General features: G+C 39.6%; 1 protein-coding gene across 1 annotated transcript in view; it reads right to left on the bottom strand.

Moving 5' to 3' along the window:
• Adam9 (ADAM metallopeptidase domain 9) overlaps positions 1-15,245 on the bottom strand; it is a 102,513-nt gene that overhangs the window by 19,168 nt on the left and 68,100 nt on the right. The window contains exon 16 of the mRNA XM_013024321.1: positions 12,686-12,869. Coding sequence (XP_012879775.1) covers positions 12,686-12,869 — 184 coding nt within the window. The remainder of the gene's footprint in view (positions 1-12,685; positions 12,870-15,245) is intronic.

Raw genomic sequence — 15,245 nt, 5'->3', positions numbered from 1 at the left:
CTCAAGTGGTAGAGCGCTAGCCTTGAGCTGAAGAGCTGAGGGACAGCGCCCAGGCCCAGAGTTCAGGCCCACGACTGGACCAAAAAAAAAAAAAATTAAAGCAAGAAATAGATCAGAAATTTAAAGAACACAGAAACAAAATATCAAAAGTGATGCAGGATTTCAAAGAGGAGAGATTAATACTCTAAGAACCAACATAGAAGCCAGGTGCCTGTTGGCTCACGCCTGTAATCCTAGTTACTGAGGAGGCTGAGATCTGAGGATCATGGTTCAAAACCAGTCCGTGCAGGAAAGTCAGTGAGACTCTTATCTCTAATAAACCATTAGAAAACCGGAAGTGGCACTGTGGCGCAAGAGGTAGAGCACTCACCTTGAGCTGAAGAGCGCCCAGTGCCCAGTGCCCAGAGTTCAAGCCTCACAACCAACCAAAAAAAAAAAAAAAAGAACCAACATAGAAATCAGAAATAGCTCAATTTCCTCCATGCAAACCACAATGGAAGCCATAGTTAACAAAGTAAATGAAATGGAAATTAGAATATCAGATATGAAAGGCAAAATGCAGCAAAAAAAAAGTCACAGATATGGACAAATCACTTAAACTATGCCAAAGAGAAGTCCAAGAACAAGCAGACAGTGCCAAAAAATTTAACCTTCCTATAATTGGAGTGGACAAAGTTGATAAATATCAGAAAAAAGGAATGCAACCCCTATTCAGTCAGATTATCACCAAAAATTTCCCCAATCTTAAAAGAGAACATCTTACCTACATAACAGAAGTATACAGAACACCTAGCAAACAGGATCTAAGAAGTAACACTTCTAAGCACATTATAGTAAAAATGATAGATGTGAATAATAAAGAAACAATCTTACATGCAGTATAAACAAAGAAGGAGCTATACTATAATGGGAAAAAAACCAGAATCACTGCAGATCTCTCTACTCGGACACTGTATGCAAGAAAAGCCTGGGAAAGTACCATCCGAGCCCTGAGAACCAATAAATGCCAACCCACACTGATATACCCAGTGAAGCTAGCATTCACATTCAATGGAAAAACTAAAATTTTTAATAGTAAAGGAAAATTAAATGAATTCATTAAAGCCAGAACATCAAAGAATATTAAGAGGGGGAAATACAACATAAAGAAAATAATCAAGATCAGGGATTTACATCAGATACCACTAGAAATCCAACATAATAAGCACAGGAATCTCTCTATAATAATAATGAGTATTAATGGACTCAATTCACCAATCAAAAGAAAAAGAACTGCAGATTGGATCAGAAAACAAAACCCATCCATCTTCAAGAGACCCATCTCAGCCAAACATAAAAATAACCTCTGAGTGAAGGGATGGAGAAAGATCTACCATGCAAATGATCCCAGCAAGAAGGCAGGAGTTGCCATCCTGATATCTGTCAAAATACACTTTTCACCAGAATAAATACAAAAAGACAAAGAAGGACACAACATATTAATACAGGGAGCAATTCAAGAGGATATTACCATTATCAACTTACAGTCCCCCTGCACCCAAATATGTTAAGCAAATACGCTCAGACTTACAGAATAAAATAGATCCAAATACAATAATAATAGGAGACTTTAATACCCGACTCACACCAAAGGACAGGCTACCAACCAGGATTGGCAAAGAAGCCACCAAATTAAATGATGCCATATCTCCAGTGGAATTTATTGAAATCTACCAAGTTTTTCCACCCTACAACGACCCCTACATGTTCTTCTCAGCAGCCCATGGAACTTTCTCAAAAATAGACTATATCATAGTTCATACAAGGAATTTAAGCAAATACAAAGAGATTGACATAATCCCTTGTATTCTATCTGACCACAGTGGAATCAAGCAAGTTCTCAATAACAAAGTATACCGTAGAAATTACTCAAATACATGGAAATTGAACAGCACACTTCTGAGCAACACCTGGGTAACAGAAGAAATTAAACAAGAAATTAAAAAGTTCCTACAATTCAATGAAAATGAATATGCATCACAAAAAAACCTGTGGGACACACCAAAAGCAGTGCTCAGGGGCAAATTTACCACTCTCAATGCACATGTGAAGAAAATAGAAACAGACCGAGTAAATAATCTCATGTTATAACTACAACTGCTAGAAAAGCATGAAAAAATTGAACCTAAAGTTACTAGATGGAGCAAGATAACCAAAATAAGAGCTGAAATTAACAAGATAGAGAATAAGAAAACCATAAACAAAATTTAATAAAAACAAAAAGCTAGGTTTTTTTTTTAAAATCAATAATACTGAAGGACTTTTGGCAAGATTAACCAAAAAAAGAAGAGAAAAAGCCCAAATCAATAAGATCAGGAAAAACTACAACAAATACTCAAGACATCCAAACAATTATAATTAGTTCCAGAATCTATACTAAGGAAAGAAATGGATGGATTTTTAGAGAAATACAAATTGCCCAAACTCAACCAAGAAGAAGTAAATCAATTAAATAAACCAATATCTTACAATGAAATAGAGGAAGCAATCAGAAGTCTTCTAACAAGGAAAAGCCCAGGACCACATGAATTCACTAGAGAATTCTATAAGACCTTTAAAGAGGAACTAATACCCATACTCCTCAAACTCTTCTGAGACATAGAAACAGAGGGAGCTATCCCAAACTCATGCTATGAAACCAATATCACACTCACCCCAAACCAGGCAAAGAGCCAACAAAAAAAGGGAATTACAGACCAATCTCGTTGATGAACACAGATGCAAAGCTCCTCAATAAAATTCTAGCCAACATAATCCAAAACATATCGAAAAAATCATACATTACAATCAAATAGGCTTCATTCCAGATATGTAGGGATGGTTTAACATATGTAAAGACCACATGATTATCTCCATTGACACAAAAAAGGCTTTTGGAGAAAATAGGAATAGAAGGAACATTCCTTAAAACAATAAAAGTCATTCAAGACAGATCAATAGCCAATACTATACTTAATGGGGAAAAAGTACAATCAATTCTCCTAAAATCAGGAACAAGGCAAGGATGCCCACTCTCACCCCTCCTCTTAAATATAGTTCTGGAATCCTTAGCCAGAACAATAAGGCAAGAAAAAGGCATTAAAGGGATCCACATAGGGAAGGAATAACTTAAACTATCCCTTTTTGCAGTTGACATGATACTATACCTCCATGACCCCCAAAACTCCATCCCCAAACTCTTAGAACTTATAAACCACTTTGGCAAATTAGCAGGATATAAAATTAACCCACAAAAATTAGTTGCTTTTCTGTAACACCAACAATGTACAAGCAGAAAGGGAAATCAAGGAAATAACCCCATTCACAATAACCTCAAAAAAATAGTAAAATATTTAGGAATTAACCCAACCAAAGATATAAAGGAACTATTTAATCAAAACTATAAAAACTTAAAAGAAAGAAATCATAGAGGACACCAGGAAATGGAAAGACCTTCCATGTTCTGGGATAGACAGACTTAATATAGTGAAAATGGCAATACTGCCAAAAATGATATACAAATTCAATGCAATTCCCATTAAAATCCTAATGACATTCATTACTGAAATACATAAAACACTCCAAAAATTCATATGGAACAACAAAAGAACTAGAACAGCTAAAACAACTGTAAGCAAAAAAAAAAAAAAAAGTGGGAGGGATCTCAATGCCAGACTTCAAACTCTACTGTAGAGCCATAATAACAAAGACAGCTTGGTACTGGCACAAAAGCAGTCCTGAAAAGCAATGGAATAGATTAGAAGATCCAGAAATAAAACAACATGCTTACAGTCAGCTGATTTTTGACAAAGGAGCCAAAGATAAAAATAACAGTGGAAGAAGCACAGCCTCTTCAACTACTGGTGCTGGGAAAACTGGGTAGCCATATGCAGAAAACTAAAAGTGGATCCAGCCTGTCACCATGTACCAACATCAACTCAAAATGGATTAAAGACCCTAACATCAAACCTGAATCTCTACAGAACAGAGGAGAGACATTTGAACTTATAGGCACAGGCAGGAACTTCCTGAACAGAATCCCAGGGTCACAAAAATTGGAGAGAGATTCGACATGGGACTACCTTAAAATAAAAAGTTTCTGCACAGCTAAAACTATAGCAACCAAGCTAGAAAGACAACCGACTAATTGGGAAAAAATATTTACCATCAATATATATCAGACAAAGGCCTAATATCCAGTATATACAGGGAACTCAAGAAACTAATCCCTCCCAAACCTAACAAACAAGTTACTAAATGGACAAGGGAACTAAAGAGAGACTTCTCAGAAGAAGAGATAAAAATGGCAAAGAAACAAATGAGGAAATGTTCACCATCCCTGGTTGTAAAGGACATGCAAATAAAAACAACCAGGAGATACTACCTTATCCAAGTCAGAATGTTCTGCATCCTAATTCAGCCAACGACAAATGTTGGAGGGGATGTGGAAAAAGAGGAACCCTACTGCACTGATGGCAGAAATGTACACTAATACAACCACTTTGGAAAGCAGTACCTCAGAAAGCTAAATATAGACCTTCCCTATGACCCAGCAATACCACTCGTAGGCATCTATCCTGAACAACAGGAACCAAGATACAAGGACACATGCACCTCCATGTTCACTGCAGCACTGTTCACAACCAGATGCCCCACTACAGATGAATGGATCCAAAAATTGTGGTACCTATATACAATGGAATATTATGCAGCCATTAGAAAGGACAAAATAATGGCATTCTCAGGGAAATGGACAGAACTAGAACAAATCATTTTGAGTGAAAGCCAAGAGCTGATATGTGGATGTTAAATCCAAAACATAAGGAGATATGACAAAGTAAACAAGACTTGAGAAACAAAGGACCTCCATTCATCTAGTTTCACCATTACTAAATGGACCCCATGCTGCTGACTACATATATAGCATAGATGTGCACATCTGAGGGAAACTAGGAGGAGGACACAGAAACAGAGGGAATCAGGAAAACATACAACAGCAGGACCCATCAGCTGCACTGGACATTGAAGAAAATGAACTAAGCAACTCAATGGCAGTGATGGGAGGGAGGGAATGGGAGGAAGAAGGAACAGCTGACACTAAGCAAAAGGAAAGAAATGTACATATCACCTGATGTGGAAAAAATACCTGTACTGCCAAAGCTCACAGAATTCACAAACTTTATAGACCAAGATAAAGACAATTTGCCCCATGAAGGTTAGAATGTGTTTGTGACTTTAACTAAGTATCACTATCTCACAAGTATTAAAATTTAAATATAAAGCAAAACCCCTAGAAAATACAAAAAATGGGTCTTACACAATCAAAAAAAAAAAATTTGAAATGTAAGGTCCGCCCTGGGAAGGTGGAGCAGACTCCTCCCTCCTCTTGGTTAAATCTCTGCCCAGTACCTGTGTCACCTAGGTAACTGGCACACTTGGAGGCAGTCACCTTCCCGCCTCCCTGAGGTCACCTCTAGCCAGGCTGTGGTTCAACCTTTTTTGTTATCCCTGCTGCATGGGCTTCCAACTTGAGCAAAGGCGGCCTGCAGCTGGAAAATAAACCTTTCCCTTGCTTGAATACCATGTCCTGCTCTCTCTTTTCCTTGGCTGCCAAGTTAGTTTACCTAACATGAAAGACATAAAGGAAAAGAGTGACAAACTTGAGTGCATAAAAGATGTAGACGTCTCGGACCCCATCTGAGGCCTTGCATGCCCTAAGGGTGTATACACCAGCATGCGTTCCCTCTGGGGGTAGAAGCGGAGCGCCCCTTCTTCCAAGTCAGGGCTAAGGACCGATGCCCAGCCGCCAGACTCAGAGGAAGGCTCTGCCACATTTTCTTACCATTGTGACTTGTCTAGAAATTCTTATTCTGTGATCAGAAGTCAAGGAAGGACCCTAAGCATAGAGTTCCTGAATTTAAAGGGGAGCTCTACTAAACCTTACTTTGTCTGGTGACATTTTGAAATGCATGAGGTTGTTTACAGTGTAATCAAGTTATCTGGCTTTGCAAAAAGACATTGGGGATTTGGTATTTATTTTCCTTGGTTAAAATTTGGGGACAACTATTAGAAATTTAAATGTAAAGGTTTGCTTACCACTGCTGAAGACTTTACCTGCTCTGTCTGTCTAAAACTGTTTGAGCATTTCAGTTAAGAACCAAGAGAAAATAAAAAGCTTAAAGACAATTAAAAAAACCTATCTTCGGAGGTGAGGCGTGAACAGGCAAAAGTGCAGCTCAGCAGCCCATGCATGGTGGGAAGAAGCAAGCTGGCACGAAGGCAGTAGATACAGCCCTAAGGAGCAGGATGAATATTAGCCTATTCCACAAGAGCGGCCCAGTGGCCTATCTTTGCCCTGTTTCTTTTCCTTGCAGCTGGATGCTGGAAACCTGACAGTAAAGTAAGTGATGTGATGATGTGATGGGCATTGCTAAGTTTATTTGTGTGATATAATTTGGTCTTAAAGCTGCTAAGTTTGGATTCTTGGTCCAGTTGTGGTGCTTGCAATTCTTGCATTAAGGAAAACTGCTATTTGGTTTCACAATTTCCTAAAGATTTGTTTTCTAGGGAGTGTGCCCAGTGCCTTAAGACTTTAAAGGATCATTCAAATGCAAATGAAAACTGAAGTGTAAAGTGTTAAAGCAGAGATCAGTAAAAGGTTAGAAAACCAAGAATGGAGCCAGGCCTGTAATCCTAGCTATTGAGGAGGCTGAGATCTGAGGATTGCCAGCCGGCATGTAAGTCCATGAGACTCTTATCTCCGAAAAATCACTAGGAATCCAGAAGTGGCTCAAGTAGTAGAGTGCTCACCTTGAGCTGAAGAGCTGAGGGACCAGCACCCAAGTCCAGAGTTCAAGCCCCATGACTGGGAAAAAAAAAAGAAAAGAAAAGAAAACCAAGAATGGATTCCTGGATATGAAATTCAGAAGCAAAATTGTCTTAAATGTTTGTTTTGAAGTGCAAAAAGAAAATTTAAGCCTACCAAAATGATTAATTGCTATTTTAGCTTACTCTTATAGGGTTTTTGTAACAGTTTCCAGCAAGCTTTCAGAGAAGTCTTACAGGTTTGTCAAGTGTAACTTTGGCTTTTAAGGTTCCAGGTAAGAGCATGCTTAAAAAGCTACTTCCATTTTGACCACCTTGTTGCTTTAATTAGAGTAAGTGGCCTTTTGTACTCTTGATCTGCATCTCCAACTGCAGTTCGTAGCCAGTCTGGGTGAAGAAAGGTCCCTGTGAGATTGTCATCTCTAACTGGCCAGCAGAGGGCTGGATAAGCACAGAGTTGCTTTGGAGCTCAAAGTGGCAGAGTGCAAGCCTTGAGCTGGAGAGCTGAGAAACAGTGCCCAGGCCCTAAGTTCAAGTACCAAGGGAAATGCCAAAGGTGCACTTACCCCAGCATGGAGAAAGGCACTCCTGGGACTTTGGCAATAATATGTTTGGCCCTTCTAAGGTTGATCAGAGCTGCAAGTCATGGGAAGATAGTTTATAAGCATGCATAACTGGGCAAGAACTTGTCAATCATTTGTGATAATGGGCACTTAAAAGGCTACGGTTGTAAAATGTGGGAAATAGTCTAAACCCAAACAGCCCTGTATTTGCTTAAAGCCCTAATTGGCAGGGGAGTTGCTAGGCATCTGCATTCCAAAGGATGGCCTGTCCCATCTCTAGGCCATTTAGAGAGCTAATCAATGTTTTCCTCCATTTGGGGAAGTAAGTTTTCCTAGGGCTAAAACAGAACCCTTCTAGCTCACACCCCACAGAGCCAGGTATCTGTACTCCAAGGGAAGACCTGCCCCACCTCCAGGCCATGGAGCTGGGTGTACCACCCCTATCTCCTGCCTAGGCACCAGGATGTCTGCTCAGACAGCCTTACTTTGCTTTGATGCCATTTGTAATCACTAACTGCTAGGTCGGCTTTTATAACTTGCTTACTGAAACAGCCACTCACCACCTGCAAGTGGGCCCTCCTTATGGACCTTTGCCTTTAAACATCTTGAGCTATTTGAATCTTTTGCACACCAAAGTGCTAAACAGGCCATACTGCTATAGCCCAAGAAAAGATCTGTGCAGTTACTAAAAGTTAAAAGTGAGGCCTAATTTCCACTTTGGAGTAAAATCTGGTTAGGAAAAAGCTGTCACTCTAATAAACTACCCAATGCCAAGCTATAAAAGCCAGCGTACAACCAGGAAAACAGTAGGGGAGTTTACTAAAGTCCGGTCCTAGCTAAAACTTCTCTAATCAATCTGTGTAGACTAAGGCCAACTGTTTACACATCCATAAAACACTTAAGCTTCTATTATTTTTTAAAGGGGGGGGGAGGGTATCCCCAAGGGAAACTCTTGCCTTAACCTTATTTGCTCTAAATTTTTTAAATTTACCTCAAGATGATCTTTTCACTGGAGTTGAAAAGCATTTTACTTCTCCAGCACCACCTTGCTATCAAATTCCTACATGGTTTAAAGAATTTGATCAATGGAAACCAGAACTAGTGACCCCTAAGGGGAAAGGGTATGCTTCTATCATTCCAGATGGATCCACCAGCAACATATGCGTTCCTCTTCCGCTCATCCAACCCCAGAGAGATGAGAACAGTACAACCTAAACCTGAGAAAGAATTAGCTCCCTGCTTTGCAGACCTAAACTTGAAGACCCAACGACACCATTGCCCTTATCACAAGAAAACCAGCCAGATACCACTGGGGGGTCAGATTAAGGCATTGTCAGTTAAGGGAGAAGCCATTTTGATCAGTATTGGGCCTATGTTCCTCACCCACCATTGTTAAAGTTAGTGGATTGGCTAGATCAAGGCCCAGTGGTATACACTAATGACAGCACGTATTTTCCTCCCCCATGGGACCACGCAGGCCCCACTCATCAAGCTGAGGAAGGAACACCCTATGACCTATCCTTAGGATCTGAGTCTTTAACACTGTATTTAGGGGCATCACCTTACTTACCAACCAGAAGACAGGTATGGGTGTACAATTTGCCTGATGGTAAGATCACCAATGGCATGGGGCTATTCAGTACACTTTCCTTAAATTTTATTGGTCAGAATCATTCTTATACAAATAAGACTGGGCGACCAGCCAACCCAGTATGCCAGGGCATTAATTATTGGACTCAAGCTTATGTTCCTATTCAATGGTCTCATTGTTACCACCCTGGAGGAAAGATTATACAGCATAACAATAACATCTCCTTTATAGACTGGGGCCCCCACAGGCGTTTCATTGCCAATTATTCTGAGAAACATGTTGATGATTGGTATACTAGTAATTCTTCTGTTCGATGGCATTTATACAATGGAGTTATAAATCATGTAAAACCCACTGGTTTGCTTACCTGTCATGATGGAGGCCTTGCACCTCCTTGGCCACATATAAAGTTCAAGGGATGCCTGGGCCTGAACAGTGGCATTTATGGATACTTGCTGCCCTATTTTATACAACTCAAAATTGGACTGGTCATTTTTCTAGAGCCCATGAGGCAAACTGTGCATTTTACAGGAATCATTCTGCTACTGTACAGGCGTGTGCTAAACTTCCCTATATGTTGGCCATAGGGGCAGTGTCAGTTAATGAAACCCTACGTAGCCCTGACTGTTTTGATTAACTCTTTACATGTTTACATCATACTATTCTTTTCGATGTGTCTTCTCAATCCCTCCTGATATTAAGATCTTGCTTAGGGGTCTGGATGCGGGGCAGGAGAGCCTTGTTGTAGGTTTGTTGACAGGAGTCTTCCAGCAACTGTTTGAAGAGAACTAGGAGGTTCCTGGGCCTGATTATAGCTGCAATCAGTGGACTAATTGCTATCACTGCTACCGCCCTGACTGCTGAAGTGGCACTGCATTCCACAGTCCAAACCAAGGACTTTGTGGAGCAGTGGCAACAGGATTCTCATCAGCTATGGTCTCGCCAGCTAAATATTGAACAGGACATTGAGTCCCACCTGAACATCCTTCAACATGTATTCTAGTGGATAGGAGACCAGATAGATAATTGATCTGCAGAAACAGCTAACCTTCAAATGTGATTGGAACTCAATGAAGCTGTGTGTCACTCCCACCTACTTCAACACTACTAACATCACTTGGCAGGGACTTCAATACCACCTGCAAGACTTGCAAGGAAATTTGTCTTGGACATACATGAGCTGCAACGAAAATCACTAAGACTTTCTGGGTACAGCTCCCTGGGGTGGGATGTGAGGGCTTGGCTGAAGGAATAGTGTCTGTGCTAAATCAGTACCTGGTGGCAGAGTTTTACCCATAGTGCTTTTATGGGATTGATTGTATTGTGTCTTAGGATGTTTATGTTCTTTGTAGGATACTGTTGTCTCCACTCCAGAATAGCTAAAGTGTCCCTTCCACCAAAGGATCTCATGCTTGTTGTTCTATGCTTAAAAAACAAAAAAGGGGGAGATGTCAGAGGCATCAACTCCCATCTAAGGTACTGCATGCAGTGAGGGTGTATAAACCAGCATGCATTCTCTCTGGGGGAGGAAGGGGAGTGCCCCTTCTTCCAAGTCAGGGCAAAGGACCAACACCCAGCCACCAGATTTAGATGAAGGTTTTGCAGGAAGTATCATTCATATTCCTCCAAGTTAACCCCATAGAACAATGCCTCAAGACTCCCTTTGTGGACTCACCTGTGCTTTACCTACTTTTTACAGCTTTTGATTACTGGAACTGCTCCACATTTCTTGACAAGGATTAACTATTCGTGCTTACTGACTTAAACTCTTATTGTCTGTGTTCCCCTAAAACTATTAAGATTAATTCTCTGCCCCCTAACTGAAGATTTACTTCTCATGCCTGTAGCTGTATATAAGCATGTGATATTCCAATAAATTTTGTCTATACCCACATAGTATAGCCCACTTTATTCCTACCAGACACTGCATTCCTGGGAAGCAAGAAATAAAGGGAGAGATACAGACCACACACACACACACACACACACACACATGCACGCCCGCACGCACACACGCGCACATGACAAAAGTAAAAATTCCTTAAAACCTTTATATAAGAAATAGCAGGCAATTCATGAAAGAAATGAATTTTTAAACAAAATATTCAATATTACTACCAATAAAGAGAAAGTATAATGAGGGCTAGGAATGTGGCTCAGTGGCAGAGCACTAGCTGAAGATGTACAAGGTCCTAGGTTTCATTCTCTGAAGGGTGAGGAAGAAGAAGAAGGAAGAAGAGGAAGAAAGGAGGAAGAGTGTATAAGGAAGGTGAGGAGGCTAAGAGGAGGAAAGAGGGAGAAAAGGAGAAAGGCAAAGAGGAAGTTACCAATAAAGGCTTTAAAATTATAACTGGTCATATTGACTACATTAAGGACAACTTAAAACACCTCTATATAATTGATAGGAAGGTAAACTAATAAAAACTTCTCCAAAGAGAAATTTGGTAAAACTATACCTAAAGCCTTTAAGTCTGTATATTGTTATCAAGTCTAATCTTAGAAAATTAACAGCTACATCCCACATTTTTTTGTGGGGAGGAGGTCCGGTTGTGGGGCCTGAACTCTGGGCCTGGGCGCTGTCCCTCAGCTCAAGGCTAGCACTCTACCACTTGAACTACAGAGCCACTTCCAGCTTTTTTCTTTTTGCTTATGTGGTGCTGAGGAATCTAACCCATGGCCTCATGCATGCAAGGCAAGCGCTCTACCACTGAGCCACCTTCCCAGCCCCATCCCACATTTTTTTTATAAAGCCACTTATCGCAACATTATTTGTAATAGCTGCAACAGTCAAACTTAGCTGCAAATGCACTCTTGCAATCCCAGCTATGAGCAAGGTCATAGATAGGAGGATAACAGTCCAAAGCCAGTCTTGGCAAAAGCATGACACTCAATCTAAAAACAAATTAAAGCAAAAAGACCTGGGGCAGAGCTCAAGTGGTCGATTCCTTACCTAACAAACTCTAGGTCCTGAGTTCAAACCCCAGATGCCAAGAGAGGAAGGTGGCTCACAAAAACGCTGACCCTGGGAAGTATTTGTGACCATCTCACAGAACCCTCTGTTCAGATCATATATGGTATGGGCTGCGTGACTTCCAGTCTGCCTCTCTCCCTCTTCCTCTCTCCCTTCCTCTCTCCCTCATTCCCAGCTTCCTTCTACATGTGTTTGTTTCTTCAACGCCATCATCCTCATATCTCATATACAACTGAATGCTACCACCACCCTCATAGCCCAGCTCCTACTTCATGGCATTGTTCAAAGAATTCTTAGATACCACTGGTAGCAAGTCATAGGCTATATCTGATCCAAACAGCCATGGTCAAGAAGCATAGACTGGGCACTACAACACTTTTGGTAGAACAGTGCACAGCACACATGCCAAGTCCTAGAAGTCACCTAAATGTCCCAATAGCAGCAAACTAGCAAATAATTTACACCATATTGACAGAAGGAAATATATACAGTAAGTAAATTGCAATGTAGAAAACATATGCTAGATGACCACAGTGAAGAAAATATACATGGTAGATTTATAGTTCTTAAGTTTCTTCTTGAGGTCTTTTTAGTGTCTAAACTTCTAAAATAAATCTAAATTTTCTTTTGTAACCAGAAGAGAACGGTATTTATTCTGTGTAATAATTTTTTAATCATTTTCATTTTACTTTGTAGGTAATAAAATGCTTAGATTACCTTTCCAGCATCGCATTTTGTGCCTTCATTCACCATCCCCGGATCTGGAACATCTGAGCCCAGGTGGAAATCCACGCCCCAACAATAGCTGCCGTGACTAGGTGTCTTAATAATAGAAGGTACAATTCCAAACACAGGCATGTCATGTACATTCTCACACTGAAGCTTTCCACACAACGCATTCCTATAAAGCAAGAGAAATAGTGCCAACGTTTGTGTGTAGACAGCATTGCCATTATTTGGCTGAAAGGAGGGAATTTCAGAGTGAAAGTGTTTGAGAGCAATAGCAGCTCTGTTTAAACATGAAAGAGAGAAACGGGGAGCGGAGGGGAGGACACTAAGATCTTTGCTTAAGAAGCAAAGAAAACAAATGAAGCTCTGTTTTCCTTAATTCTAGATGCTATAGTTCTAATAAGTGTAAGATTATATACAGCAGCTTTTATAAAAGCTACTTTACATAACTGAAGCCCTTGCTTTTATAACTAAAACTCCTGTTTTTTAATATGTTGCTATTAAGTCTCCACCTTTCCTCTACTCTACCTTAAGAGTTAACCATTGTTCCCAATTTTGTGTTTATTTTTATGTAGCCATTTATTTGCTAGGTGACCTTTCTGTGTTTCAGTTTCCTCATGGCAAACAAAGGAAACAGTAATGCCCACATTGTGGCCAAAATTAGATATGAAAACTCCAGAACAGTGCATAGCATAAAGCAGACTTCAGTTAATGTCTTTTGGATTCATCAAAATTCATATTGTCATGATACTCTCAGCATTCCATATAAAGTCTTGGTCACACATTAAAGTGTAAAAGGAAAATGTTAATATATGAATATGTAATGTGTTCATATTTATTAATGTTTAAAATATTAAAAGATTTATGTATCAATATTTAGAATGCCTGGTATTATGATTAATAGTGTTAAATACTAATAGCAGATATTAGTATTTATATAATTATATAAATGTAACCTCTTAATACATAAGAAGCTTTTACAAATAATTAGAAGACTTAACTATAACATTAAAAAACTTGCAAATAGGCAGTTCCTACAATTAAAAATTCAAATAACCAAAAATATGTCAGAAGAGATATTCATTGTTACATTAAAGGTAAGTATACTGCAATTCAAGCAATTGCTTCAGTGAAGTATCATCCATGAGTTTAAGCACTGATGGGGAACTGAGTATTCATTCATATATTACAATCTCACTACCCCATGTAAGCTTCCAATAGTAAAATGTAAAACTTCCAATAGTAAAATTCTTTCACTGCCACCAGTATTACCAACAAGAAGACAATAGTACTATGTGTTTCCTTAATGCAATATATCACTGAATCATCCTTGCAAAAGTACTTCACATGAATCACGTTAAGATTTCAGATTTAGTTTCTGAGCTAAAGAAAATCCCGTGGCACAAGTCAAGCCACACAGACCCTTGGGTCTTTGCTCAATTCCTTCCATCTAATTCTCCACCCACTCATTCTTAACTTAAGACTAGCTGTATCTTCATTCACTCATTTAGGCAACCAACATTTAAGAGGCATTATGTCCCAGGCATTATTAATCCTAAACACATTGGGTCTCACAGTTTAGTGAGGGAAAGTGGTAAGTAAGTAGTCACAAAAAGAAATGAGACTATAGCAAATAATACACAAGACTATTCAAGATATAATGATGAAATTTTGGCAGTAATAAAAGGATCAATTCATCAGGAAGACTTAATCACATGCAGCAAAAATTTGCAGAACTTCTAGAGTTTAATCTACCTCTCCAAAAACTGAAAGAACTGGTAATTGCCCCCTCCCTAGAAGATATGGAAAACTGAATAACACTATCAATCAAGTTGGCATTTTTAGAACTGCACATCCAACACTGAAGAATAGACTTTGTTCTTCAATTGCACATGAACATTCACCCCAGACAATAATGCAAATCTCAGACTACTCTGAAAAGCGAAAACCATGCAGAACATGTTCTGAATAGAATTAAACTATAACTCAAACAGCCAGAATATTACCAACTATTTAGAAGTTAAACAAGATACCTTTAATAGCTCATGAGTCAAACTAGAAATCTTCCTTAGGGAAGTCCTACTTGGCCAGAGATTTGGACATGAGCATAATTAACAAAACCAAGAAGGAACCTCCTGTTCAGAGGCCCTATGGTAGAAGGCAGAAGACCATACATAGGCAAGCTTGGCATACAGATGATATCTAGATGGCAAATAAAACCACAGAAGTAATAAAACCACCTGTGTGTGGGTATGGCAGGGAGATGATAAAGAAGGACTTCCTACACAAAGCCAAGGAAAGAAGTTTCTTCAAAAAAAAACAAAAAAATACAAAAAAGAGCCGGGCACCAGTGGCTCACACCTGTAATCCTAGCTACTCAGGAGGCTGAGATCTAAGGATCATGGTTCAAAGCCAGCCCAGGCAGGAAAGTCCATGAAACTCTTATCTCCAATAAACCACCAGAAAACTGGAAATAGTGCTGTGGCTCAAGCAGTAGAGCACTCGCCTTGAGCTGAAGAGCGCAGGGACAGCACCCAAGCCCAGAGTT

The sequence above is a fragment of the Dipodomys ordii genome, unplaced genomic scaffold, assembly GCF_000151885.1.
Source record: "Dipodomys ordii isolate 6190 unplaced genomic scaffold, Dord_2.0 Scaffold4, whole genome shotgun sequence".
Lineage (NCBI taxonomy): Eukaryota > Metazoa > Chordata > Mammalia > Rodentia > Heteromyidae > Dipodomys > Dipodomys ordii.
This window is presented reverse-complemented; position numbering and strand designations above follow the sequence as displayed.